The sequence below is a fragment of the Ictidomys tridecemlineatus genome, chromosome 2 (genome assembly GCF_052094955.1).
Source record: "Ictidomys tridecemlineatus isolate mIctTri1 chromosome 2, mIctTri1.hap1, whole genome shotgun sequence".
NCBI classification, from domain to species: Eukaryota; Metazoa; Chordata; class Mammalia; order Rodentia; family Sciuridae; genus Ictidomys; species Ictidomys tridecemlineatus.
In genome coordinates this window covers 151095141-151119525 of record NC_135478.1, presented here as the reverse complement: position 1 = coordinate 151119525, position 24385 = coordinate 151095141, and the positions used below count along the sequence as shown (strand labels likewise).

Here is a 24385-nt window from a genome sequence, read left to right as displayed (position 1 = left end):
CAACAACTAATGAAGATGTGTGTGTGTGTATATGTGTGTGTGTGTGTGTGTGTGTATATATATATAAATAACAACAATAACAAAGGAAAAAAACTTGGGGTTTGGGATGTAGTTCACTGGCAGAAGCTTCTCTACCATGTTCCAGGCCCTGGGTTCCATTTCCAGCATCAAAAATGTAAAACAAATCAAAACCCGACAAAACAACAACAAAAACCCTGAAAAACAAACCATCAAAAGCTAAATTATTTTCCTTTAAACTTATTATGTACTTTTTTTGAGGACCATGTTTTCTTGTCAAACTAGACTCAAATACCCATGACTATGGGTATATCAATTTTTTAGAAATTTGATTATTTTTTGTGGTCCTGAAGATGGAACCCAGGGCCTCCTTTTTGCCCAACATATGCTCTACCACTGAATAATACCTTCAATCCCCTCATTAGTGTTGAAAGCCAATTTTGAAAACATTGCTATTGTGGTGAGGCCAGCCAGCTTCAAACACACCAGGACCTTCTGGAAATCACTTGTTTCCAAGACTTGGATTAAGTGAAAAGAGCTATTTCCCATGAATCCGTGATACACAAGGCATTGTTCTCCCTTGTTACTCACAAGGACACTGGCCAGAAGGGAGCGGTGACTGGAATTGTCTTTGGCCGGCTGCAAACTGCCCCCACGCGGCCCGGGCCGTGCTGCAGCACAGGGGCTCACGTGCCTCTGCCTGTGCGGGGCCAGGTAGCAGCGCTCGCCTCCTGCGCGGTCTCTGCGCCCGCCCACGGGGATCTGCGGGCTGGGCCAATCCACGGGGCTGTTCCCCGCTGCTCGGCTGTGTGCTGGCGCGCGCAGGGCGAGCTCGGGGCGAGTGGCGCAGGCGTCTTAGCCTCCCCGCGGCCATGGAGCGGCTGAGGTTGCCCCCCGGCGGCGCCGCGGCGGTGGACGAGTACCTGGAGTACCGCAGGTGAGGCCGCTCGGGGCTCACGTCCCGCCCCTCCACCGGGCGAGAACGCCGGGCCCGGCTCGGTCTCCCTTGCCGAGGGGGACTGGTGGCGCTGGCCGAGACCTGCTGCCGGGCGAGCGCTGGGGATCGGGGAATCTCTTCCCAGGCTGTTGAGGGAGGCCTAGATTAACTTGCTGAAATTAAATATGCTGACCCGGAGTTCCAGGCAGCCATCGGGGTCTGCCGCGGCGGGTTTGCCTCCCCTTCCAAGAGGGATGTTAACTATATTCGTGCAGAGCCCCGTGGTTTCCCCCACTCCTATGTGGCCCCTGGAGAATCCCACACTGAGCACACTCAGTTAGCAGACCCCGAGCTCGCACGTTATTCCAGCGTTAGGGCAAGTCGTGAACTTGGAACGTGCTCCCAACCCCGAGGTCCTGGTTTGGACAAAAGCACCCCAACGGGTGTGGTTTTCATGGCTTTGGAGTCTTGTATCCCAAACAGGAAACAGCCTCTCCTTTGGCTTGAGGATGTGATTCACTGTCAAGGCTCTGACAAAGGCTGAGGCACTTGGATGGAAGGATTTTTAACCCTCCTTCGCACCTCCCCCATCTTCTAACAAAAAAATGTTGACAGTTGGAAAACAGAGGAATGGGGAATACCGAGGGGACTGGCAGAAGGATGAGAAGTTGAAGGGGAGAGCTCTGCATGTACGGATGATAGGTGACACAATCCTGGCTGGGCTTGGGAGACCTAAGCAGAAGGCGACTCTCCCTAAAGCTGGTTACTCTAAAGGTCGGGCGAGGGTGTGGGGAGCACAACAACGACTGGGGATGGGTCCTGGGCAGATGGGTTCTCTGGCGGATGGGTTTCTCAGCTGACTGCTAGTTTAGAAGTGACTGAAAATTCTGAGCTGGAATGGTGAGATTGTGGAGGGAACTTGATGGATCAGTCCCCATGTCCTCTTGGGTGGGTCTGGGTAAGGCAGGTTATAGAAACTACACTCAGCCCTTACCCAGGGCAGAACCGGCTCCGGTAACCTTCGTGTTTTTGTGCATTTTCCCTGGGAGCAAATTGCTGAGCCCTGGTGTTGACTAATGTTAGAAATACAGAAGGGCATGCCACCAAAGAAAATCTCCAGCAAGCACACTGGGAGCAGGGAGGGCAGTCCACCTGCTTTTATCCCTAAGGCTGTGCTTGTCCTGATAGGAGGAGCCTGGGGTTATAATCTACGTGACTGGCTAATTTTACAATCAGGGTGGGCAAAGGGAAGGACTGTAGGTAAAATGGACTTTACATCCCCCAAAGGCTAAGGAGTGTGTTTTGAAACAGACCACTGAACTTTCTATTTCTCACAACTGAGAACTTAGATATTTAGATGTTTGGATTGTGGGCCTCCGCTTGTCCCTTGCCCAGAAAGTGCTAAGGGAAGGCCTGTGGATATTATTTTTGCAAGCATAAATAGCACCAACATTTCTCTTTAATAAAAAGGGATTATCAGATCCCTTGTTTAACATCAGGATTTGAGAAAGGCCAGGAAAACTGGACTTGGGTGCTTAGATATGAAAGAGGATCTGTGAGAAGGGTCAAAAAGATGAGTGTCCATCAGAAATGAAATTTTCTTCCTCAGTTTTCCTTGATTTGGTCATGCCTAACTGTTTTCGGGGGAGATAGATGGGAGGGGAAGTGTAGAGTCCTTGCTGAAGTGCCTGAAGCTGAGAACTGTAATATAGATATGACCAGGGAGCTTGCTGGAAAAGAGAATCTCAGGCCCACCCCAGATCTAAGAATTTGAATCTGCATTTGAAGGAAACCTCCTGGGATCTGGAAATACAATAAAATTTGAGAGGCACTGGTTTAAAATTTGAAAAACAATCTCTTCCTTAAAAGATCTGCACTTAGTCATGGGAATCCTGTAGTAAGTTCCAGGTCAGCCTAGACAATTTTGTGAGACCTGTCTCAAAATTTTAAAAAAGGCCCAGGAATGTAGCTCAGATTTAGGATGCTTGTTTAACATGTGTGAGGTCATGATTTAAATCTCCAACTCTGGGAAAAAAAAACATGGTTTATTTTAAGATCTTTCTGTGGGCCGCGGTTGTGGCTCAGTGCTAGAGGGCTTGCCAAGCATGCGTGAAGCACTGGGTTCGATCTCGGACCACATAAAATAAACAAAATAAAGGTATTGTATCCATCTAGTAATATAAGTGTAAATAAATAGATAGATAGATAGATAGATACCTTTCTGTTTTCTGTAGGTATTCTTCTTGAATGTAATAATAAAGTGTAATTATCCTCAGTTTTCCTTGGAAGAAAATGTCCTTTGGACAGAGGTGTGGTTGCATGCCAGCAATCTCAGCAAATTGCCGGGCTGAGGCAGGAAGATCTACAGGTCCTGGGTGGCCTGTGCAATATAGAGAGAAGATGTCTCAAATTAAAATATGAAAAAGGTTGTGGATGTAGCTCAGTGGCAGAGTACCTCTGGGCTCTGCCAAAACAAACAACAACAAAAAGAATAACAAAAAAAAAAAGTTCTTTTTTTCTATTGTATATCTTAATTGCTTAAATAAGGAAGAAGGTTGAAGGATTTCATAATTGTTTTTTTTATTTTGTACCTCAACTAACAGTTTCAAGTTCAGAAAAATGTAGGTATTCCATAAAAAAGTTATGCTGTGTTTTACAAATGACACTTTTTATGATTTTTAGAAGCTAGGGGGCATTTTCATGGAGAAATGTCTTCCTCTTTGAAGACCTTTGTTTGGTTGTACCTTCTTTTCCTCCAGAAATTGTGATGGCTTGATTTTTCCCATAAAATTTTGGAATCTGAAATTAAGCAATGAAACACCTAATTGTCCAATACCCAGGTATCGGTATGAGCCTGTGCAAATCCAAGCATGTTTTTAGAACCTACATAAATTTAAACTCCTGGCCAGGGCTTAGGTTCAGGTATGGAATTAGTCATGTTGGCTTCTTCATTGATTTGTTGTTGTTGGTACTATTTTTTTAAAAGACAAAAACATTAGATTTTCAGCAGCTTAGGCTCTCGATTTTAATGAGAAGAACGAATCTGTCTGACTCAGAGTCACAGGAGAAACTGAGATAAATATATAGTAATCTTCCATTGATATGCCTTAATCAGTAAAGGCAGATGGTATGAAATCATTGACTTTTAATTTATAATCCTTTGTTATCAGGGAATAGCAGGAGAGAAAAGATTTCTTCAGTCATCACTAGGTTCATGGCTGAGATACCTATGATAAAAGACAGATTAACAAGAGAAAAGCTTGCCAATTTATTTCAGTTTTATAAGACCCTTCAGAAGTGAAGACCCAAAGAAACAGGAGATCTTGTGCGTTTTTATGCTTAGGTTTGATGAAGAGTGGATAGTCCTGGAGAAGTATGACCAAAGGACAAAAGGGTGTGTCCTAATGGTACAAATTGGGGAGCACTTAGTAAGGCCTATTCGTCAGATTCTTCTCCCTGTCAGGGTATCTCCTCCAGCATGTGCTTTTCCTCCAGGTATGGGGAGGGGACCTCTGGAATGACTGTTGTATGACCTACTGCAGGGAAGAAGAACACAGGGAAGGTGAAAGTGGCCTTCCTGCTTCTGCTGCTTCCTCAAATGCCAAGGAGTCATGTTTTGGGGTAGCATGGCTGAATGCCATCAGAAGCAAAGTTTTATTATCATTGTTTGTAATGGGGCTCTTAATAGGTGTCTAAAACAAAACAAAACAAACAAAAAAACCTCAAAGCAGCCTTTCCTTTACCTATACAAGTATAGTTTTAATTAGGGTTTAGTATGTGTAACCTAGAACATTCTCAAGGATAATAAGACCAATGTTTTCTGTTGTAGAATTGTTGGTGAGGACGATGGAGGGAAACTTTTTACTCCTGAAGAATATGAAGAATACAAGAAGAAAGTTTTACCTATGCGCTTACAGAACAGGTTATTTGTGAGCTGGCGATCACCAACAGGAATGGATTGTAAACTCGTTGGCCCGGAGACACTGTGTTTTTGTACACATAGGTAACATAGTTTATTGCTATTTTCTCATGACTAGAAAATAAGAACAATAGCAAAACATATTCTCCTTCCATAAGTAATAATGTGATGATTAAGAAACATTTAAAAATAAGCTTTGGGATGGGGCTGTAAATTAGTGGCAGAGTGCTTGCCTCACAAGTGTGAGGCACTGGGTTTGATCCTTAGCACTACATAAAAGTAAACAAATAAAGGCACGCAGTCTATCTACAACTAAAAACAAACAACAACAACAACAAAAAAAAACCTTAAAAAATAGGCCTTTACATAAAACAATAGAAATACCTAAAAGTTTTTTGTCATTAATTTTTTTTGGTTCTATTCTTTTAGACTCATAGACTATTGCCTTAAGCACGTCTGTTTTCTTGGTGAACAAGATATTGCTGCTCCTGCAACTCTGCTGTGGATCTTTTAGTTTGGCTAGGAAGCAGTGTCCACCTGTCCCATGCTACCCATTGATAAAGGACCATTCCTCCTCAAATTTACTAATCACCCTTCCCATCTTAAAGAACAGCTGTGTTGATACTTTTTTTTAAAGAACCTTTCTTTAGAAATAAAAACATAAGCATACACTGCTTTTGTTACAATGTTTGCTTTTGGTTATAAGGATCATGTTCCAAGAAAATCACAGGGCAAAGGAGGTATAGGGGGCTCCAGTCCTTCATGCAGGCTGCCTGGGTCTAAGGTTTGCATTTCTCTGTGTACATGCTCTACTTCAGATTTTTACTACCTTCTCACAGTTGTAAAGATCAAAATGATCAAACTGCTTCACAGAAAGACCACTGAACCTATTATGTGTTTTCAGGCAACAACTTTGATTTTTTTGTTCTGAGGAAACCACTGAAGGGTAAATTCCTTGTTTTGATAGGAATTCCTGGGGCTCATTTTTGAGAGACTTTTTGTGTAGTTGCTGTTTACAGTTGCACTTTGCCAGAGGTTGTTTTAGGCAGTTGCTAGGATGAGTAATGTGTATATGGATTGACTTTAAGCTTATCTAACAATCTCAGTTAAAAACATTGTGATGGATGGAGGAGAGGCATGTGTTGCTATCTTTTAGAACTGAAGAAGGGTTTGGTAAATTTATGATATTTTTTTTTATTGTTGGTAGTTCAAAACATTACACAGTTCTTAATATATCATATTTCACAGTTTGATTCAAGTGGGTTATGAACTCCCATTTTTACCCCGTATACAGATTGCTGTATCACATCAGTTACACTTCCATTGATTTGCATATTGCCATTCTAGTGTCTGATGTATTCAGCTGTCTATCCTATTCTCTACTATCCCCCCTCCCCTCCCCTCCCCTCCCCTCTTCTCTCTCTACCCTCTCTACTGTAAATCATTTCTTCCACTTGTATTATTCTTCTCTTACCCCTCTTTTCTTCTTATATGTAATTTTGTATAACCCTGAGGATCAACTTCCATTTTCATGCAATTTTCCTTCTCTCTCCCTTTCCCTCCCACCTCTCATCCCTGTTTAATGTTAATCTTCTTCTCTAGCTCTTCGTCCCTACCCTGTCCTTAGTTATTCCCCTTATATCAATGAAGTCATTTGGCATTTGTTTCTTAAGGATTGGCTAGCTTCACTTAGCATAATCTGCTCCAATGCCATCCATTTCCCTCCAAATTCTATGATTTTGTCGTTTCTTAATGCAGAGTAATACTCCATTGTGTATAAATGCCACATTTTTTTTATCCATTCATCTATTGAAGGGCACCTAGGCTGGTTCCACAATCTTGCTATCGTGAATTGTGCTGCTATGAACATCGATGTAGCAGTGTCCCTGTAACATGCTCTTATTAGGTCTTTAGGGAATAGACCGAGAAGGGGAATAGCTGGGTCAAATGGTGGTTCCATTCCCAACTTTCCAAGAAATCTCCATACTGCTTTCCAAATTGGCTGCACCAATTTGCAGTCCCACCAACAATGAACAAGTGTACCCTTTTCCCCACATCCTCTCCAGCACTTGTTGTTGTTGGACTTCCTAATGGCTGCCAATCTTACTGGAGTGAGATGGTATCTTAAGTGGTTTTGATTTGCATTTCTCTGACTGCTAGAGATGGTGAGCATTTTTTCATGTACTTATTGATTGATTGTATGTCCTTCTCTGAGAAGTGTCTGTTCAGGTCTTTGGCCCATTTGTTGATTGGATTATTTGTTATCTTATTGTCTAATTTTTTGAGTTCTTTGTATATCCTGGATATTAGGGCTCTATCTGAAGTGTGAGGAGTAAAGATTTGTTCCCAGGATGTAGGCTCCCTGTTTATCTCTCTTATTGTTTCTTTTGCTGAGAAAAAACTTTTTAGTTTGAGTAAGTCCCATTTGTTGATTCTAGTTGTTAACTCTTGCGCTATGGGTGTCCTATTGAGGAATTTGGAGCCCGACCCCACAGTATGTAGATCATAGCCAACTTTTTCTTCTATCAGATGCCACGTCTCTGATTTAATATCAAGCTCCTTGATCCATTTTGAGTTAACTTTTGTGCATGGTGAGAGAAAGGGATTCAATTTCATTTTGTTGCATATGGATTTCCAGTTTTCCCAGCACCATTTGTTGAATATGCTATCCTTCCTCCATTGCAATTTATGATATTTTTATAATTTATTCTTGTAAAGATTTCATGCTAGTTTCTTATCTATGTAGCATTTGTAGAGCATGGATTTGACCCTCAAAAACCCAGCCAAATTCAATGGAGAAATTTGTAGTACTGAGATCTCTATTCAAACTATTTTTTTCCCCTTGTTATGGAAGTGAGACATTGTCATTAAGGAAAATGGGGAGGTATATAGAACACACACCATCCAACAGCCAGTTGCTGTTATACTACTAGCTTTATCTACGTAATTTTTCTTTGCATAGTTTATTTAGTTGTTGGTTTTGTGTGTGTATAAAATATTGAGCTCTTTTTTAATGACAGAATCACAGAAGATATATATTTTTATTATATAAATAATAACCTACATTATTATAGTAATCTCAGACAAGATTTTTAATACCTGTGTGATACTCCAGCTAGCCCAGTGGTGTTTATCATGTGTTCACTGAGAAGTGAGCAAGACTCAAGGGTGCAGCAGCTGGAAGGGCAGGTTAAGGAAGGGAAGGGGGGCTTCAATTCCTGCTTTTACTGACTCTGCTTTTGTTATTTCATATTCAGGCTACCTGGGTCTGAGGTTGCATTTCTCTGTGAAAGATTTTATTTGAAGAAAGTGTTAAAAAAATTTGAAAACTATCCCCTAGTTGTTCGCTTATCCATTCCATATATGTGTGTATATATATATGTACACGTGTACACATATGGTATATATTTGCTATTATAGATACTATTATTAATATTGCTTTTATGCACAATGCTTTTTCTTTATGTGTAATTATTTTTTAGAGCATATATTCCAAAATGAACTTTCTTTTTTTTAAAAAAATATTTATCTTTTAGTTGTAGTTAGACATAATACCTTTATTTCACTTATTTATTTTTATGTGATGCTGAGGATCGAACCCAGGGTCTTGCACTCGTGAGGCAAGCGCTGTACCGCTGAGCCACATCCCCAGCCCCTCAAAAGCATTTTTATAAAGAACCTTTTTGACACTCTCAAGTTATGCATATAATATCAAAGGATCCACAATGATGAGCAAGTATTTTATGTATCTTGGTATTGCTGTGAAACTTCTTATTAATTTAAAATAAAAATCTAAAAGTACGAAGATTCCCTCTGACCAAAGCTGACAAATACTGCATACAGGGGAGTTTGTTTTCCTTATTAACAAGAATAGCAAAACCAAACTAAACAGAATTGTATTTGCATCTGACAGAATAGAGATTGTAACTTTTGGCAATACCCAATTGTGTTTGTATATCTTCCCTTTCTTTTTTCAGGTTTAAGCAACATAAAACTGACTTTGAAACAATTCCACAGCAGCGCCCCATTGATCTGCCTTGCCAAGTGACTGGCTGCCAGTGCAGGGCTTACCTTTTTGTGCCTTTGAATGGCACGCAGCCTGTTCGCTGCAGGTGCAAGCACTTTGCTGATCAACACAGCCCTGCACCTGGTTTTACATGCAATGCATGTAAGTTACACTATTATACATAGCCACAGGTTGGTTGAATTTCTCTATTGAATATTGAATGTATCTTTGTACCAGTTTAATCAGGTACAGAGTCAATATTAAAGAGCTAAGCAGACTGGGATAGAGCACAGGAGGGAGGGTGTCTATGTGGGGCTAAAGTGACTTTGGTTAAAACCGAGATAGATGTGGATAAGGAACTCAAGGAAGACCCTCATTAACTCACACATATTATCTAAATTATTCATGGCCCTGGATTATTCCTTATGATCATCCTATTTTATAAGAGTTTCACGCATGAAATTACATTATATGTGGATTTACTTAACGCAAAATATATATTTAATTTACTTACACAAAATATCTTTATTAGTAGGGCACAGTGGGGCACACCTCTAGTCCCAGGGGCTATGGAGGCTGAGGCAGGAGGATCTTGAGTTCAAAGCCAGCCTCAGCAATGGTGAGGCGCTGAACAACTCAGGGAGACCCTGTCTCTAAATAAAATACAAAATTGGGCTGGGAATGTGGCTCAGTAGTTAAGTGTCCCTGAATTCAATCTCCAATACTAATCTCCCACAATAAAATATCTTTATTAATGATCCAACCCTGACAAAAACAACTCTTCTTATTCTTCTTTTCAACAAAAGCCTAAGAGAGGAGGAGTCAAATGGGCATTCACATCACATCAGTTCATTCAGGAAATAAATCAGAGCACCTACTCTGTCCTAGGCACTATCATTCCAGGCACTGAAATATAGTGGTAGGCATGAGCATGACCTTCCTCACCTGCAGACACAATTCAGCCTCTTGGTATTTTGGTCTCTTGATATCTGCAATTATCTCTTCATTTTGAATTTTATCTTATCTTGAATTGAAAAAAAAAACAACTAAGCAAAATTTAATGTATAGATACATAGAGTTATTGGCATGCTTAGTAATCATGAACTCTAACCTCATAAATTATGGGAATAGATTTTATTTAGAGAATTACAGGACACGATCCAATCTGATTCAAACATTTAAAAAGTGGGAGTTTAATCAAGTAAATTTTTCTTGTTCTTCTCTCCTGCTTCTTGCTCTTTTGTTCTTCTTGTTTGGGAGATCAAACCCAGGGCCTTGTGCATGTTAGGCAAGAACTCTACCACTGAGTTACAACTGCAGGCCTCAACTAAGTTTTTTTCAGATTTAAAATATATATAAATGTCTGTGTATTTTTTAGTTGTACTTGGATACAATACCTTTATTTCTTTATTTATTTTTATGTGGTGCTGAGGATGGAACTCAGCACCTTGCATGAGTTATGCGAGCGCTCTACTGCTGAGCCCCAGCCCCAGCCCCTTTTCAGATTTCTAAAAAGAATTTCACACATCAAATATTTGAGCTGAGCCAGGTGAGGTGGTGGATGCCTGTAATCCAGTAGGCTTGGAAAGCTGAGGCAGGAGGATCTCGAGTTCAAAAGCAGCCTCAGCAAAAAGTGAGATGCTAAGCAACTCCATCAGAATCTGTTTCTAAACAAAATATAAAATAGGGCTGGGGATGTGGCTCAGTGGTTGAGTGCACCTGAATTCAATCCCTGTTATAAAACAAAAATTTGGTTGGGGGGCTGATATGATACTCAAAATTTTTCAGATTGGGGTGTAGTCTATGCAAATATTCCAAAATCCAAAGAAGTCTAAAATCTGAAATATTTCCAGGCCCCAAAACTTTTGATAAGGGAAACTTAACCTCTAAAACATTTTAATTGAAAGGAGCAGGAATGAACATGTTTCAAAGACATCATATAAGTGTTGGATAAAGCAGATTTATGTGTCATGGCTCTCTCTATTTTTGAGAGGTGTGAACTGGTAATGATTCTACTAATGATATATTCTGGCTTCCATTCCAATATGGCTTGTTTTTTTTAATATAAAAACTTTATTTAGATATAATGCACATCTTTAAGACATGCAATTTAATGATTTTAAATATATTCATCAAAGTGAATCTTGGGCAGGTAACAGCATAATACATTTTAGAACATTTTCATTACCTTAATAAGAAACTCCATATTTGTTAGTAGTTATTCCTTATTCCTATCTCTCTCCACCCCTTTGCAACCACCAGTTTACTTTCTATATCTATGGATTTGCCTATACTGGACATTTCATGTAAGTTAAATCATAGGATATGTGGTCTTTTGTGACTGACTTCTTGGACCTGGCATAATATTTTCATGACTCCTTGGTGTTGTAGCATTCATCAGTACTATCCTTTGGATCTTTTTTGGGTTTATGGGTTGGTTTTTCTGTATGGCTTTTATCGGAGTTGATCTGTAGGGTATTCTATATGATTTCAACCTGGACCTGCCCACTGGGCTGTCCCCATCATATGTGCATTTCCTATACTGCATTCTTTAACTTCCTTTCTTTAGTCCCAGCTGGTTTTGCAAAAAAATCTTTTTCCTTCTATGTACCTTATGTACCCACTTACCACTTGACCATCTTTCAGAAGTAAGAGCAGTGGCCTGCAGGGAGGTCAGGGGCACTGGGATAAAGGGTCAGAGGATCTAGATTCAGCCATCTTTGGCCAAAACATATCCTTTGGGTGGACAGTACAGTTCCTGAATTTTAAACATGTAACATCTTTTCCGTCTTTATTCAGGTTCCAAGTGTTCAGGATTCCATAGCTCTTTCACGTGTGCTTGTGGTCAGCCTGCATATGCCCATGACACAGTCGTGGAAACAAAGCAAGAAAGAATGGCTCAGGGAAAACCAGTGGGACAGGAAGTTCCTTATGCAGCAATGGGAGGATTAACTGGTTTCAGCTCACTGGCAGAAGGCTACATGCGATTAGATGACAGTGGGATCGGTAAGTGATGACAGATGAATTGTGATCTTGTCATGATTTTTATGGCGCTAACAGTAGTGAAGTCTTTGTTGAGCAATTTATGTTCATCATGTTTATTTTTTAGAAAATATTCCCTCAGTTGATTGTTAATCTTTAGAAGATTTCATTGCCACTATGTGATACATTGTCATTATAGAAAATTTAGGGAATAAAAAACAAGGAAAAAGATCACTTCTACTTCAGTACCTGTACATATCCCAATTCATATCCCCATTGTTTGTGATAGCCAAATAATGTTTATTTTGTTTGACATGATATGGTTTACTTGTTACCCTATTTTGTCCTGTTTTTAGCATTATGATCATCTCATTTTGGAAAACAGTAGGCCTCTCCTCATGTGTGTATCTGTACCTTTGCCTGCATACATGTAATCACATCTATATAAAATTTGTCCATACATGTATGTACCCCCATATATCTTCTGTGTACATGTAAGTCTAACTAATATAGGAAAGGTTTAATAGGATATATTCTAAACTCTTGAAGGTAGCTGTAAACTTAAGAGAGTTGAGGGAGATTGGGGAGGTGAATATGTTCCCTGTCTACATTAAACACTTCTATGTGGGAATTTTATTTTCTTTTTACAACAAAGATACATTTTATTTTTTCATTAAAATTATGTAAACATACATGAATACTTTCTCGTAAAACTTCAAACAATAGAAATGAAATATAAAGTCCCATTGTACACACTTTTTGTTACACCACTTTCTTTCCCAGAGAGTAATTTGCTGTCATTAACTAACTTAATTTTCTCTTAAGCACACATTTTTACAGTTTACCTCTTTTTCTTAGAAAAATTTTGAAGGCCTATTATGTCAGGAACATGAATTTATTTTCATTCTTTTTCATTCCTACACAGTATTCCACACTGGAGTTTTTCAGTTTAGCTATTTCCTTGTTCATAGCATTTAAGTTTCCATCTTTTTTGCCATTACAAACAATCTTGTCCAGAAAAATACTTGAACTTGCTTCCTTGTGTCCTTTTATGACTTTGACTTTAAGGTAGCTATAGGGAAGTACAATTGCTGGGGTGAAGTGTGTGCTCATGTGAATTTTTAATATATGCCTCATGTGAATTTTTAATATATGCCGAATGCAAGTTGTCTTCCCCAAATGCAAAAACTTCTCTTTTTTTCCTAAATATTTATTTTTTAGTTATAGGTGGACACAATATCTTTATTTTATTATTATGTGGTGCTGTGGATCGAACCCAGTGCCTCATGCATGCTAGGCGAGTGCTCTACTTCTGAGTTATAATCCCAGTCTCAGAACTTGTTTTCTTTCTTGGATTTTTTTTTACTTATAGTTGGACACAATATCTTTATTTTATTTATTTTTATGTGGTGCCGAAAATTGAACCCTGCATCTCACCCGTGCTAGACAAGTGCTCTACCACTGAGCCACAACCCCAGCCCCTAGAACTTGTTTTGTTTTGTTTTGTTTGGTGCTGTGTATTGAACCCAGGGCCTTGTGCATGCAAGGCAAGCACTCTACTAACTGAACAATATCCGCAGCCCAGACTTGTTTTTAATTCCTCTCGTGGTGATTCATCTTACCTACTTTATCACATTTGAGTTCATCATTGATATTACTAAACTTAATTTTTTGCCAGTCTGTTGTGTGAAATTGTTTATTGTTTCAATTTGCTTTCTCTAGTTATTAGTGAGATGAGGATCTTTTCATATGTATTAGCTATTTTACTCTCTATTAATTGTTCATATTTTTTGCTTGTAGTTGGACACAATATCTTTATTTTATTTATTTTATATTTATTTATTTTATATTTTTGCTTGTTTTTGTCTTTTATCTTTTCTCATTGACTTATGCAAACTCTTCTTTATATATTCTGAAAACTAATCCTTTCTTTCTTTCTGTATTTTCTCCCAATCTGTCACTTGTTTTTAATCTTTTCTTTTTCAGTGTTGGGGATCAAACCTAGGGCCTTGCACATTCCAGGCAAATGCTATACCACGAAGCTATATCCCTAAGTCCATCTTTTAATCTTAGGGGAAAAAAGTCATAGTTTTAAATTTTGGACAGGCCTTCCCTATTCAAATTTATTCTTACTCTAATTTTAGAAACATACTCTTCTTCATTTTACCTTAATATGCAATTACATTTTTAGCTTTTCCAGGCATCTGGAATTGTTGTCTTTTTTGTGAAACTATGAGGTAGTTATGTCTAACTTCACGTTTTGTCCACATTGGTGGATAGTTATCCAACACCATTCTTTGTCAAATAATAGGAAACTTTTTCACAGACTATCACACTTGTTATTTTGTATTGCTGGCCTGTTTGTCTGTCCTGTGCCAATATTATGTATACAAAATTTTGATGGCTTCATGGTGTTTTGATATTCTTCCTCCTGTTTATGTTCATCTTCTAAGATTGACTTGATATGTTTATGCATTTTTCTACTCTAGGTAGTTTAGAGATCTAACTTGTTAAATTCCGTAAGTAAAGTAGAATTTGCAGTTTTAATAGGTACATGATTATAATAGGCTCATGAATCAGCTATAGAGAATCCAAATACAAGTACAAAGATAATGATGATGGTGGAAGCTTTGTGCCAGGGGTTATTCCAACAGTTTCATGTGTATTTCCTCATTTAATCCTCCCAACAACTCCATGGGTTAGAGTAGTCTTATTTTACACACTAGGAGACTTAGCACAGAGAAGTAAACAACTTCCTTTTGTTTTGTTTTTTAATATGAGAGTTTTATGGTTATACATAGGAGTTGGGTTCATCTGGATATATTCTTGCATGCGTGGAAACTGATTTCAGTTCCTAATCTCCCTGTTCCCTTGCCCTTTTCCCTCCTGTCCACCCCCTTTTCCTTCTTCTACTCTCCTAGACTTCCTTTCTCTTGCCTATTAGTGTTTGATTGCTTCTTTAGGTAATCTTATTCTTCCCTCCCCCTTTCCTTTCTTTTACTCTAGCTTCCACCTATAAGAGAAAACATTCGACCTTTGAGTTTCTGAGTTTGGCTAATTTCACTTAGCATGATGCTCTTCATTCCATCCATTTATAAGCAAATGCCATAATTTTCATTCTTTTTAATGATGTTTAGGACTCCACTGTGTGTGGAGTGTATAATACAACCATATAGTAAGTGTGGGATATATACCTCAATTTCTTTTTTTTTTTTTTAACAGTTTTTTTTTTTTTTAAAGAGAGAGTGAGAGAGGAAAGAGAGAGAGAACTTTTTTTTTAAAATATTTTATTTTCTTAGTTCTCGGCGGACACAACATCTTTGTTGGTATGTGGTGCTGAGGATCCAACCCGGGCCGCACGCATGCCAGGCGAGCACGCTACCGCTTGAGCCACATCCCCAGCCCCCTATACCTCAATTTCTTAAGCCATTCATCTATTGAGAAGTAAGCAATTTCATAGAAGTTAACTTGATCTGGGTTCTTCAGCTAATGTTTGGTTTCGACCTACAGAACGCAATGGCCTCCATAATTGGCCTCATTATTTCTGTACAATTTACCATATTGTTTTTATTAATGCAACCTTAATTTTATTACTTTAGAATTTTTTTGAGTCATTCTTACCTTTTTTTTACTGAATTATAGCATCCTTTGTGAAATTATAAAAATGAATTATCATTTAAATTGAGAACATATATAGTGTTTTGATTGAGGTAGAAATAATTGATATTTTTGAAATGTTGTCATTTATCTTCTTCTGTGAAGCTAAGTGAGATTCTGAAATTGTTTTTCTAGAAATCCTGCACAGTTCTTAATTAAGTTTATTTCTAGTTATTTAATCTCTTTTTCAAATAGCTATCCTTGGTTGGAGCTATAGCTCAGTGGTAGAGCAGTTGCTAGCACGTGTGAGGCTCTGGGTTTGATCCTGAGCACCAAAAAAACCCAATAAAAATAAAGATATTGTGTCTATCTATATAACTAAAAAATAAAATAAATAAGTGTCATACATGTTTTTTCTTCCATTATGTTTTCTCTTTGTTTATAAAAAAGGAAATGTTTTCTGCTATTTTTTTTTAAAGTGAGAGAGAGGAGAGAGAGAGAGAGAGAATTTTTAATATTTATTTTTTAGTTCTCGGCGGACACAACATCTTTGTTGGTATGTGGTGCTGAGGATCGAACCCGGGCTGCACGCATGCCAGGCGAGCGCACTACCGCTTAAGCCACATCCTCAGCCCTGTTTTCTGCTATTTTTATTATCAGTCTTATTTCTTAATGTTAGAGTTATTAAACATATTTTTACTATATTTTGCAAATAATGGTATTTTTGCCTCTTTCCAATATTTATGAAACTTCTTACTTTGATTAATTTAATGGCTACTACTTTCAGATAAATGCCAAACAACAGTGATAGTAGCTGGCATCGTTGCCTTTTTGTGATTTCTAGTATTTTATCACCCAAGTATCTTCATAGTATTCAGAAAGAAAAATCTCTCCTCTTGGCCTCTCAGGAAATAGAGGAAGAAGGTACAGAGAGGTGATATTGAGGAGAGGAGATATATGCTTCCATACTTTGTTTTTGTCCTACAGTCAAGTTGGGGGGAGCCCAGGGGCAGAGGGTCCCTGTAGCCATGTAGGCCCCTAAATCGAGGTGACCTCTGGCTGGGATGCAGTTCCTTTACGGTACACAAGGACCATCATTCCTAGCTCTCAGGGAATGCTTGGCAGGTAACTCAAATGTGAGATAATGGCAGTGCCCTGACATCTGTCATAGGGGGACAAGGTAACCCCAGAGCAGATCCGAAGGTGGGTCCTAAGCCAGGGGATCCCATAGAAGGAGTGGCAAACTTTGAGGGAGTCTGTACTTCCAGTGAGAGCCAGTATGAGGCCACCAGGTCCTATCAAGCTGAGGAACCAAATGCCAAGTTAGGCCATCCTTGAGCATCTGAGAGCAGTAACACATGCATCAACCAGAGGACAGCACTAGAGCCTGAATGGACCTGAACCTCCCCTCCCACTCCTATATTCTCATGTGCCACATGAGAGGGTGGCTGGGGACAGGAAGGGGGCCAAGAATTGGAAGGACTGAACAGTTTTTCTATACTGTTCACATTACAAGGTAGGACTAACTTTAAAACCATTTAGGGCTAAAAGTTTCTTTCCTTCCCTGTGCCCATATGTGGGGACAGGGCTGTGGGAAGTGGTAGTTTTGGAGGAAGTGCACATTTTCTCTGTACTTTTCCTTTTGGTCCAGAAGTCCAGGCACTAAGCACCAAGTCCAGGCACTAAGGTCTTTGTAATTTGTGGTTTGGGGATGGTGGATATTTCCTTATGTCATTGGGGAAGGAGCTTTCTTCTTTATTTTTTATACTTCTTTGGATTTTTTTTTTAGATCAGGAAAAGATTAAAAATACACTTAGTCTATCCTCGTCAACCAGAGATTTCTGGTTGTAACCATATTAGCGTTTAGTGATTTGCTGACATAGGCACACTAGTGGACAATATTTATTCATATAAAAAATATTTTGAAGAAAGGGGTTGAGAACTGCAAAAATACATTTTTTACACCAATTTCCTTTATGTCACAGATAAAAATTGAAATAAAAATTCCTGTGGGTTTTTTTTTTTTTTTTAAAGGGATTTTGTGTTGTCCAGACTGGTCTTGAACTTCTGGGCTCAAGTGATCCTCCCACCTCAGCCTCCTGAGTTGCTGGGATTATAGGCATGCATCACAGTACCCAGCTAACATTTTCTTTTTTGTAGAAAGGAGTTTTTTGCTGGGCATGGTGGCACATGCCTGTAATATCAATGACTTTGAAGGCTGAGGTAGGAGAATCACAATTTCAAGGTTAGCCTAGGCAACTCAGAGAGACTCTATCTCAAGAAAGCTAAACAAAAGAAGTTTTCCTTTGAGTCTTCTTAGATTCTAATTTACTTCACATTAGACATAATAACTTGTGTGTATTCCTATAAGTACAGATTTTCATTCTGCATGTGTTTTGTTCTCAGGTGCACCTTCAGTTGAATTTTTAAATTCCCCACTTACAGCCACGGACTACGTGTTTCTAAAAGCATTGCAAGGACCATCTACTTCTTCTCCAGAAACACTAACAAATGGTAATGAATTAGAGTGAGAAATATTTTTGGACGTAGTTATCTTCTCTTCTTTCTACTATTACCACAATTTGACCTCAAAGTTAAACTTTTATATTGGCACACACTGCAAGAAAGAAAGCAACTTCATTTTTTTATTGGGAAAAAATAGATAAATCTGAGAATAACAAGGAATCTGATAATAATAATATAAATTAAAATTTAGAACTTTTTCTGGTTCTATGGCCCTGGTGTTTGAATCAGAGTGCCCTCTGGTGGATTGATTACCTCCATCCTTTGGATTCTCCCCAAGGGGAGATAACCATGGGTTAGGAGGATTTTGCCATTCATACATTAAGAGCAAATAAATTCATTTTAAACAACTATTATTCTGTATTTCCTTTATTGAAAAAAAGAATGAAAATATTGAGGATAGAAATTAAAGATTTTTTGTTTTTTTTTGTTGGTGGTGTGGATCCTACCTAGGGCTCCATGCATGCTGGGCAAGTGCTCTGGAAATTGGTATGTTATATTTTAGGTTTTAATATTTTAAAATGAGAACTTTCTTTGACTTTATTTGTATCTTCATACACCCTGACATTCTCCACAAGAGATTCTAATGTTGCTTAAAAAAAATCAACACTCAAGGAAGCAATAATTGAATGTAAAAATTGAACAACAACAACAACAAAAAACCACAATTGTGGCTGATTTCAAGATTGATACAATTGCTGCATTAAGCCTCAGTTTAGACTGAGTGTAATGGCAGCCACGGCATGGGGCAGGTGAGGTCAATTAAGTTCTTTTAACTTATTGGAAAGGAGAAAGCACAAGTTTCCCAGTGCTGATGCCGATGCACGGCATACCAACACTAAATTTTAAAGAAGTTTGTATAGTGATCTTCAATGATGCAGTGGCAAAGGACATCTAAAAGAGCTTTCGAGGGCTACTTTTCAGCAAGTACAGACTCTGCATGCTAGTTTTCTGTAGTTGCCTCTGGTAAGAGTGATCATGTACCATTAAAATGCAAGTCTGGGAAAGGGAGTCTGCAAGGACATAGTTTAAATGGCCCAACCTGATCCAGGAATAGACCCAGAGTTTCCAGAGGTGTGGATTTTCCTTTCATTCTGTAAGCTTTCTCAACAAAGCTTTTGTGAGGATAGTTGAGATATGGTTGGACCCTGTGGAAATTTACTGGGGTTAGATGCTTTTATGGTTGCTGGTTGAGGGTGAATTTATATACTTTAGAAACCAGAAGAACAGATGTCTAAGTTCTATTTTGTTTTGGAAATGAAAGCACCTAATGAAGACATTCATTTGTACTGAAGGTGAACTTTTCTCCATAGACTTTTAGAGGATCTACAAAGAAAACTGGATTCTCCTTACTGAAGCAGATTTAAATTTCTTTTAGCCTACAAATTAGAACTTCATTAATTTTACAAAATAAATACTATGAAAGATGGCTAAAATTCAAAGCAGATAGTGTCATCATTGTGGTTGCCTATACAAGGCTTCAGTAAAGCCTCAGTAATGCAGACAGCAATGTATTACATCATGCATTTATCATACTTTTGTATTATATTATCCTTCATGTACAAAGCACAGCATGGATTTCTAGTTGTAATGTCAAAAGTTGGACATAGCTAAGTGTACTCATAGGGAATAGCTACGTTGTGTTAATACAGCCAGTTGAATATTTGAGAGAATGTTTGCTGCTATTGGTTTACTTCTGTCTTGTGATGCCATTCTTTCTTAAAAAGAATTAGGTCTTGGGACTTCTTGGGCCATTTCTCATTCAGAAAATAAAATATCACCTAGCAGGAAGAAATATTTCATTGTATTTTTTTCAACTTTGGGAGAATATATGTCATAAATATGTCATTCCTTAGTTTGTTTCAATGTCAGTAGGTACAAGTAGTCAAGATTCTTCCTCGAGGAGACCTGATGAGGATGACATGGCTTTCTTTGAAAGACGATATCAGGAAAGGGTAGGTTTTTAAGGACACTCACTGGTATTAAGCATTTAGTTATCACAAATATACTATAGAATGATTATACATTGAATGTGGAATATCATAAAAAATAATTTGCAAAGTCTTTACTTATAGTTGGTGTTAGGCCTGGAGGTTTACGTAGAATTATTCAGAAAGAAGTAGGACTAATGAATAATGTGATATATACTAAGATTGATTTATAGAGGTCACAAATATTGATTAATATACAAATAAAATAACAATATCAATTGTCAGCATATTTGTAAATTATATGGACTCCCCTCTGCCCTGCTGCTGAGAATTAACCCCGGGGCCTCACTCATGCGAGACAAGTTTTGTACCATTGAGTTATAACCCCATGCCCACGTGTATCTGGAATTTGTGTTTTCTTAATGTACCTGATCTATTTATTTTTAAATTTAAAATATGTGATTGTCAGGGAGAGGGGATAGAGAAAGGATGGTTAACAGGTACAGAGGTGTAGGATTAACTTCCAGTGTTCTGTATCATAGAAGGGTTCCCATGGTTGACAACCATAAAATGTACATTTCAACATATTTTGTAGAATTTTGGAATGTTGTCAACACCTAGAGAAAATAAATGTTTAAGGTGATAGATATGCCAGTTACACTGATGTCATTACACTTATGTACACGTAGTGAAATATCACACTGTGCCTCATGAATATGTACAATATGTGCTCATTAGAAATAAAACATGTATCATAAAAACCGACAAATTGTCAAATGAAGATTGAATATACCTTGAATTCTTAATCTGTTTTTTTGGTTTCAAGTTAAAATTTCCTGATAGTTTTTTTTTTTTTTTTAAAGAGAGACCACTAAATAAAGGTCTTAACAATTGCTAGGACCCAAGCAGTGTGGTATGATGTGTTCCCAGGCCTCCTATCACTTTTTGTTGTATCCTCTATGACTCTTAGATAAGAGCTTATTGAATAACCACAGATATGAAAAAGAATACCAAATAAATTTACCATCCAAGAGCAAAGGAAATGAGTAGGAGATAGATTAGCTTAGCTTTCCTGATGAAGACTTTTGAAACAAATAGGGAGAGTCCTGATCAGTCCTGGACAGTAGAAATTTTTGAGATGGATCTATCTGTGCTATAGCCATTCACCATAAGTGCTTCTGTGAGTCTAAATTTAAATGACTTAAAATTTGAAATGAATTACCTCAGTCACACTACCCACATTTCAAGTGCCTAGAAGCCACATGTGGCTAGCGACTGCCTTAAAGGACAGCACAGATATTAAACTTTTCTATCTTTGCTGAAAATTTTTTGGAAAGCTCTGGCTTAAGGTTGTCTTAGTTTGTTGGGACTGCTGAAACAAAATTCCTAAACTGTGTGGTTTGTATACAATTTTATTTCTCAGTTTTGGAGGTTGGGTGTCTTAGATCTAGGTGTGCAATTTCAGTGTCTGGTGAGGGCTGCCTTCTGGTCCACAGATGGCATCTTCACATTATGCCCTCACGTGGTAGACAAGGCAAGGCAGCTCTCTGGGGCCTCCTTCACAGGGCGCTAGTCCCATGCACAAAGTGCCAGCTCTCATAACCTAATCCTTGCCTGTAGGTCCTACCTTCTAAATTTCAGCATCTGAATTTGGGGGTCGAGGTCAGAAACTTTTAGACCATAATAAAGAGAAAAGAGGTAGTAGGAGGACATCAGGGAGGGAGATAAAATGTCCAGAATGATTAAAAAAAATGCTTTTTTTGCAGCCTCATTGAGGGTAGGGCTTATAATGAAATTGATCTTCATTTTTGGAACACATACATTCACAGATTGATTTTAATTGTTCTGGGTTCTAGAAGTCTATGTCCTCCAGAGGCCTGGGTAGTGTGACAGTGTTGAAGACATGCCAGTGTATTTGCCTGTGGGAAGATAATGAAAGGAGTTCTTATTTATGAATGCTTTAAAGGATATTCCAGGCCCATCCAGAGTGCAGTAAACCTGGAATGCTGGATTTATGAGATATAGTTCATAACTCCTCAGCCTGTGTGATTTATGGCTTTATGAGACAACTTATAACCTGTCTAGCCTGTATGATTAATGGTGTTCAAATCTAAGAAACCCCAACAGGAATGATTTCTTCTGAGTTGACATGTATCTCACACATCAGTAGTCCCTGTCTTTTACTCTAGAACTGTTGAGAGGAAAGGGACTATTAGCAAACTGTATCTCTTTAGGATCCCTCTCAAGAGCAGTGCTATGTGGGTATCTGGGTTTTGCTCCTATCCTTTGCCAATCACTGTTAACATTTGGTGTTGGAAGAATCTTATGATAATAGTAAGTTGGTTTGGACAGTTGAAGCCTTGGTGGTAACATGGTTTAGCAGCTACTTTTGGAGGTTATTGAAAAGTTGCTTCTTTTATATATCAGGTCAGATTATTTTCTTCTGCTGTGATGATGATTGTTCTCTTTTCCCCAAGAAAGGAGAATTTTAGTAAGGAAACAAGTATGAAAGATCTGCTAGGTGCAAGGTACTTTATGCAGGAATTAATTTTTTTAAACATTTTTTAATAACTTTATCTTATTTATTTATATGTGGTGCTGAGGATCCAACCTAGTGCTTTACCAGTACTAAGCAAGCACTCTACCCCTGAGCTACATCCCCAGCCCCAGGAAATAAATATTAAAAGAAAGGGAAAGTAGGAGAAGGAGATACTTGGGACTCTAGATGGATGTATTAAGTTTTATTTTAAGTGAGTAAACTGCTTTTGTTTGTTGTTTTGCATGTTTGCTGCATTTAAAAAAAAAGAGTTAATATAATTGGGTATGGTGGAATACACCTGTAATCCCAGCCACTCAGGAGCCTGAGACAGGAAGATTGGAAATTCCAGGTCAGCCTCAGCAACTGAGTGAGCCTTGTTTCAAAATAAAAAAAAATAAGAAGGCCTGGGGATGTGGCTCAGTGGTAAAGTGACCCTGGGTTCAATTTCCAGTAGTCGTTCCTACCAAGTGTTACTGCAAATCTCACATTTGGCTTTAAATGAGAGGAGACAGGGGAGCAGCAATTGTTGAGTACTTATTGATCAATTATATTGATCTATATAATTTTACTTATGCCTTCACAACAACCTTGAGACGTAGCTATTACTATGACTTTTTAAAAAAAAATAAATGAGAAACTATTGGTTAAATTTCTTGCCCCAAATCTTTGATAAAGAGGTAGAATTCAAATGCTCTTCTTTCGCCTCCAAAACCTGTAATCTTTGCCTTAGAGTAGGGTGCCCTTTGGAGGTCCTTCAGATGACCTGTTGACTGATAATAGTGTGTGACAGTGACATGAATGCATGGTTCCTGAATGAGGTTTGTTTCACAGAGGAGAGAGAAAATAATGAGGGAGAAGTACAGGTTAGTTTTATTACTTTTATTATTGGGAATTTGTTGCTTTGATTTGATGGGATTGGATAGACTGGTTTTACCAGGTCCCTCCTGGTTTCTTCACACTCTCTCTCCCAGGTTGGAAGCTAGGAAGCCCTGTCTCCACCTGCCATGCCGTTTATTTTCTGTCCCCTTCTCTTGTCTATGAAAATTGAGGTGTGTGAATATGAGTGGGGGTAAGAAGCAGGTGGGCTTGTGTTCTGCTTTTTGTTCTTTAATCCCATGGGAAGGGTTATTACATGAGTCTGAAATGTTAGAAGGCTGCCACTTTGGGAATGTATGCGGCTGCTTTGCTTGAACTCCAGTGGAGGAGGACAAGGCCTTTGGGAAGAACACTGTGGGAATATAGACACCAGAATTACAGGGAAGCATCCTTAAAGGAGTCCAGGTGTCAGAGACAGTCCGGCTGGCTTAGGTGCATTCTGTAACTGTAGGCAATGTGCACAGGCTGGATGTATAGTTAGGCTTTTAAGTATTAAAAAAAATTTCTTTACTAGCAGTTCAAATTAATTGATCCTCTCTTCTAAAGCAATGTTTATTTATATATTGTTTTTATTAAAATGCTTCTGTAAAGTTAAAATCACAGCACTTAAAAACAGGCAATCATATCTCTTTAAGGATCGGATTTGGGCTTTAGTATATGGCAGCTTATTAACTGAGTGGCATGGTTGTGATAAATAAGGCCTGAATCCAAATGAGGTATGTGCAGTCTTTTGTTCCTTAGAATGGTCTACTACTTAGTAAATAAATGAATGTTTTAAATTTACAGGTAAAAATGGAAAAGGCAGCTAAGATGAAAGGAAAATCTCCGTTGCCATCAACTACAAAACCTTTGTGAAGGCTGTTGGACAGCTTAAAACCATCATGCAAATATGTCTTTCTGCTCATTTAAATGTAATAATAGAGTTTATCTTCTCTCAAATTATTTACTTTTTATTGTGTAAATATGTCTTTTTGGATGTTTTGTTCATTTATTGAAAGGAGAAATTGACTTATATTATTTTGATAAAAATAAATGATTTACTACTTTGTATATGCTT

General features: G+C 38.3%; 1 protein-coding gene across 6 annotated transcripts; it reads left to right on the top strand.

Annotated features, from left to right (window-relative positions):
• Positions 1–623: 623 nt before the first annotated feature.
• LOC101970514 (protein FAM221A) lies at positions 624–24378 on the top strand. 6 transcript variants are annotated; one of them, XM_078039970.1, is made up of 8 exons: positions 624–955; positions 4785–4958; positions 8852–9042; positions 11680–11886; positions 17866–17973; positions 18436–18471; positions 19858–19937; positions 24115–24378. In XM_078039970.1, the coding sequence occupies exons 1-8, from the start codon at positions 891–893 to the stop codon at positions 24181–24183; spliced, it is 930 nt and encodes a 309-aa protein (XP_077896096.1). In that variant the 5' UTR covers positions 624–890; the 3' UTR covers positions 24184–24378. The 6 variants fall into 6 exon arrangements, with proteins under 6 accessions (XP_077896096.1, XP_077896095.1, XP_077896098.1 ...); XM_078039969.1 differs by having other exon boundaries at positions 19855–19937; XM_078039972.1 differs by lacking the exon at positions 18436–18471 and having other exon boundaries at positions 625–955.
• The last annotated feature ends 7 nt before the right edge of the window (positions 24379–24385 follow it).

Coding starts and splice junctions, on each gene's coding strand:
- LOC101970514 (XM_078039969.1), top strand. CDS start 891: ATGGAGCGGCTGAGGTTGCCCCCCGGCGGCGCCGCGGCGGTGGACGAG. Junction 17,974..18,435: donor TCCAGAAACACTAACAAATG/GTAATGAATTAG, acceptor GATCCTACCTAG/GGCTCCATGCATGCTGGGCA. Junction 19,938..24,114: donor AAAGACGATATCAGGAAAGG/GTAGGTTTTTAA, acceptor TTAAATTTACAG/GTAAAAATGGAAAAGGCAGC.